Source organism: Lactuca sativa, chromosome 6, assembly GCF_002870075.4.
Source record: "Lactuca sativa cultivar Salinas chromosome 6, Lsat_Salinas_v11, whole genome shotgun sequence".
NCBI classification, from domain to species: domain Eukaryota; kingdom Viridiplantae; phylum Streptophyta; class Magnoliopsida; order Asterales; family Asteraceae; genus Lactuca; species Lactuca sativa.
In genome coordinates this window covers 132691687-132696112 of record NC_056628.2, presented here as the reverse complement: position 1 = coordinate 132696112, position 4426 = coordinate 132691687, and the positions used below count along the sequence as shown (strand labels likewise).

At 40.8% G+C, this 4426-nt stretch overlaps 1 protein-coding gene across 1 annotated transcript; it reads right to left on the bottom strand.

Annotated features, from left to right (window-relative positions):
• Positions 1-2305: 2305 nt before the first annotated feature.
• LOC111887525 (AAA-ATPase ASD, mitochondrial) lies at positions 2306-4222 on the bottom strand. Its single transcript, XM_023883696.1, has one exon. It carries the CDS (start codon positions 4059-4061, stop codon positions 2502-2504), a length of 1560 nt encoding a protein of 519 aa, XP_023739464.1. The 5' UTR covers positions 4062-4222; the 3' UTR covers positions 2306-2501.
• Positions 4223-4426: the final 204 nt, after the last annotated feature.

The following is a 4426-nucleotide window of genomic DNA, read 5'->3' as shown; positions in this document are numbered from 1 at the left end:
TCTGGTGCTTACAAGTGTGTGAGAGTGAGTGAGAGTTTGAGAAAAGTGTGCCAAAATCTGGAGTTCATGCTCTCTATTTATAGGGCTGAGGGCGTGAGTACGCTGGGCGTACCACCGGAGTACGCTGGGCGTACTTCGGTTATGCTGTGCGTAACTTTGCGTCATGGCTTACGACTCGGGTCTAGCTAGGCGTAGAGCTTGAAACCGATGGGACTCGACCCTGCACCTGAGTACATTGGGCGTACTCTTGAATTACGTTGGGCGTAATCCCGGCTTCAATCTTCTAAATTCCGTAACTTTTGCGTACGGGCTCCGTTTTTCGCGTTCTTTATATCCACGTGTAGGCGAGACTATGCTCTACAACTTTCATTTAGACTCCGTCGGCTACTTTTGACTTTATTTTTAATACTATGTTTTTAATAGGCCGGGATTGCTAAAGTCCGTTAAAAATTCATAGTTTCTTTATCTGACGTCTGTTTTCGTTTGTCTTTTTATCATCTTACTCCTGTTGTGGAGACCTTCAACTCTCGTTTAGGTTGCGTTAGCTAAATATCGTTCGATCTTCAATTCGAGTTTTTAGCTCTCTACTGCTGTTACGAAACTTAGAAAATTCGTAGCTTCTTCATACGAGGTCCAGTTTGGGCGATCTTTTTATGCACGTTCACCTTTTAACGTAATCTACGACTTTTGTTTAGATACATAAGGCTAAAATGCATTTTATTGAAATTTCTCTTTTTACGTTAAATAATGTTTTACCGGGTGTGTCGTGAATATTTGAGTGGTCATAATCTTTTCATTGTAACTCGGTTTTGAATGTTCTTTATGTTTTTGGAAACCTCGGCACGATATCTATCATTTGATGCATCCCAAATTTAGATTTTTGAACATTTTATTTTTGAGGTTAATTCCGTTGATTCCAAATAGTTTCGTTGTATTTGACTTTTGAGTGTTACATTGCTTTGGAAAAATATAGGGTTGTCACACCTTAGCCATATGAGTGTGCTGGCAGAGTATAGCATTTCGCTGAGGAGCGAGCACGCGTGACGAAATTGGTGAACGAGAAGGTTGAGCAACTACTTAGGAGCTCTGGGATGGTCCGTGTGGAAAGTATGGGTAGATGTGGCAGGTAGTATGGACCCGTACTGCCGAAAGCAGAGGACCCATACTTGATACAGGGAGCATTCTGAAGGTTCTAAGTAGCAGATTGAGGAGTGATGTTATGGTTCGAGTAACATACATCGTAGCAGATTGAGGAGTGATGTTATGGTTTGAGTACCATACATCGTTGCAGATTGAGGAGTGAGGTCATGGTTCGGGTACCATACATCGTAGCAGACTGAGGAGTGATGTCATGGTTCGGGTACCATACATCGTAGCAGAATGAGGAGTGATGTCATGGTTCGGGTACCATACATCGTAGCAGATTGAGGAGTGATGTCATGGTTCGGGTACCATACATCGTAGCAGATTGAGGAGTGATATCATGGTTCGAATACCATGCATCATAGCGGATTGAGAAGTGACGTTGTGGGCTGAGTACCATGGGTCGTAGCAAATGATGCTCGTGGTTCTCCGGTTATCCGGTCATGATTGAATGACCTCTATTGCCGTTTCAAGAAATGCATCAAATATGCCTGATGAAGAAGATGAAGATGATATTTTTAGAAAGAATGTATGAGAAGTAGAAGATGATTTTGACGTGTTAAATGAAATGAGTGTTACGTTGGTCAAACTCAATACATTTCCACCAAATTACCGAACCGAGCTCGGCATGCCAAGGTGTCGACCTGGCTTGGTGTTCATTGATGTCATCGAGCCTCAAACGGAGGCCACTCTGTCCGGTCTAATGGATGCAAACCCCATCTCTAATAGATTGTCCACCTAAAATATTGCTACTGGTTTTTTTTTTTTTTTTTTTTTTATTATTATTTAAATATGAGCTAGGCTGTCGGGATATGACTAATTTGTAATATTAAATTAAGTTCTTTCACACACAGGGGTTGTGAGCGTATTGTCGAGTGTACTCTTTTTATTATCGGAGCTAGACTTTTGGGATATGACTAATTTGTGATATATTAAATTAAGTTCTTTCACACATTTTATTACACTCCTAAAATATACACTTTGGTCAACAACAAGATTTGAACTCACAGGTCACAATCTATGTATGACGCATCTTTCATCAACCACACACCGCTACACTATATTTGGATTTTCCAAAAAGATAAATATATACATTATATTATTCACTAATCCTGCCTGTTGGTATATACTATTATGTATGGCATGCCGAATGCTGAAATCCTAATATAATAAGCAGTTTATTTTTGAATCACGTCAACACACAACTACCACACTTGACTTTTGACTTTCATTTGAGTACTTGTAAGTCAAAACTACCAACGCATTACAATTTACAACCAAGCGAAAAGGACAGAACAATATAAACATATCAAGAAAGTAAAAACAATTGGTAGTAATTCTTTACGCCACATCTATACCTATGCAGTGATGACACCGTTTTCTTTTACATCAGTATGTTTATCAGTCTTCTTTCCTTCTTCATCACCTAACTTTGCATCAGTACTCTCTTGTACCTTGTCACCATTTTGTTCAATCTTTTTAGCCGCCTCTTCCTCAGCTTTGATCCTGGCATCCTCCACAGCTTTCAGCCTTGCTTCTTCTTTTGCATTCTCCAGAGATTGGATCAACTTGTTCAAGCAACTCTCAGCATTTTCTTCAAATGACTTTGGCATCAAATTTTCGGCAACATCGGCTGGAGTCATCTTGGTCTCCTTCAAGAGTCGACTGATGGTTGAAAACAAGTCGTGTGATTCAAGATCCAAATAGTTCTTTGCAAGCACCTTGAATGTTTCAAAACAACAATAGGAAAGCTCGATATGCTTATCCATCCTTCCTCTCCTAATCAGAGCAGGATCAAGCTTTTCAACAAAGTTTGTTGTGAACACGATCAGTCTCTCACTCCCACAAGCCGACCATAGCCCGTCAATGAAGTTCAAAAGCCCGGATAAAGTCACTTCACTTCCCTTATTCTTCTTACTCTTTTCCTCCTCGGCCTTCTTAACTGGATCCTTCTCCTCCTCTTTACTCTCTTCTTTTTTCTCCTTTCGCTGACCAGTTAAATCAAGTGAACAGTCGATATCCTCGATCACAATTATAGACTTACTTGATGTTTCGATGAGTAGCTTCCTCAAGTCCGTGTTATCTTTCACGGAGGTTAATTCAAGATCATAGATGTCGTATTCCAGAAGGTTAGCCATGGCAGCAATCATGCTAGACTTTCCGGTTCCTGGTGGGCCATAAAGAAGATATCCTCGTTTCCATGACTTGCCCACCTTCTTGTAGTAGTCTTTCGACTTGCTGAACATCATAAGATCATCTAAAATCTCTTTCTTCTTTTTCGGGTCCATTGCAAGAGTGTCGAATGTGGAAGGGTGCTCGAATATGATGTGGCTCCACATAGTCCTCCTGTAACCAGACCAGTTCTCACTCTTGTTGTTAGTATAGAGCTTTCGTTGCCTTGTTTTCACTGCAATAGCCTTTCCTTCATCGAGTACATATTGCAAGTAAACTTTTGTGATGATATCTCGGTGTTCTCTTCTACATGTGAGCCTATAATACCGCTTCTCCTCCTCACCTCGATAGGAAAAGAGAGCCTGCTGTTTTGGGATGCTTTTACTCGACGTCCACCAGATCTTGATGCCTTGGAACTCGTCTGTGACCTCTTCGTAGTCGTCCATACTCAGGACGACGGATTCACAGTCTTTGACCACGTTTGCTTTGAGCCTTTTGGCTCTGTTGGAGGAGTTGGTGCTGAGGTAACGTTCAATGGAAACAAAGGCTTTGCTTCGCTCGAACCAGCTTTCTGCTTGGTATTCATGAAAAGTGATTTCGACATAAGGGTACACATAGCTAACTACTTTGTTAACATATTTCCTGACATCTCTTTGGAATTCATCAGGAAACAGTTGCCTGAATATTGCCCAAACGAACATTACGGCAGCCATTAAAGACCCTAACTGAGTCATATCCCCCATCATCTCTGGCTTCCTTGCTGAAAGCCTCACAGGTCACTCAAATCTGTTGGTAAAATAGTGATGAGATGAGGAGGGTGTATACTGCATAGATCACATAGTTAGTTTATATACAGAGTCTAGTGGCAAAGACTAATGTAATAAGTCTTTCTTTTTTGTAATCTTGTGAAGTTTTATGGAACGGGGTGTCGTGTAGAAGCCATTCTTTACTTATAAAATGCCGAAAGGGTAGCCGACCTTGTGCGTAACTACGGAACGGCATGAAAAGGTAACTAAGCATGAAGCTTCCCAAGAATAGACTAATGAAGAATGACATCACGGTAATTGCATCATTCATTTTCTTGTTTCACAAGGTAGAACATCCATTAGTG

Excerpts from the sequence above, each read along its gene's own strand:
- LOC111887525 (XM_023883696.1), bottom strand. The coding sequence starts at position 4,061 with ATGATGGGGGATATGACTCAGTTAGGGTCTTTAATGGCTGCCGTAATG.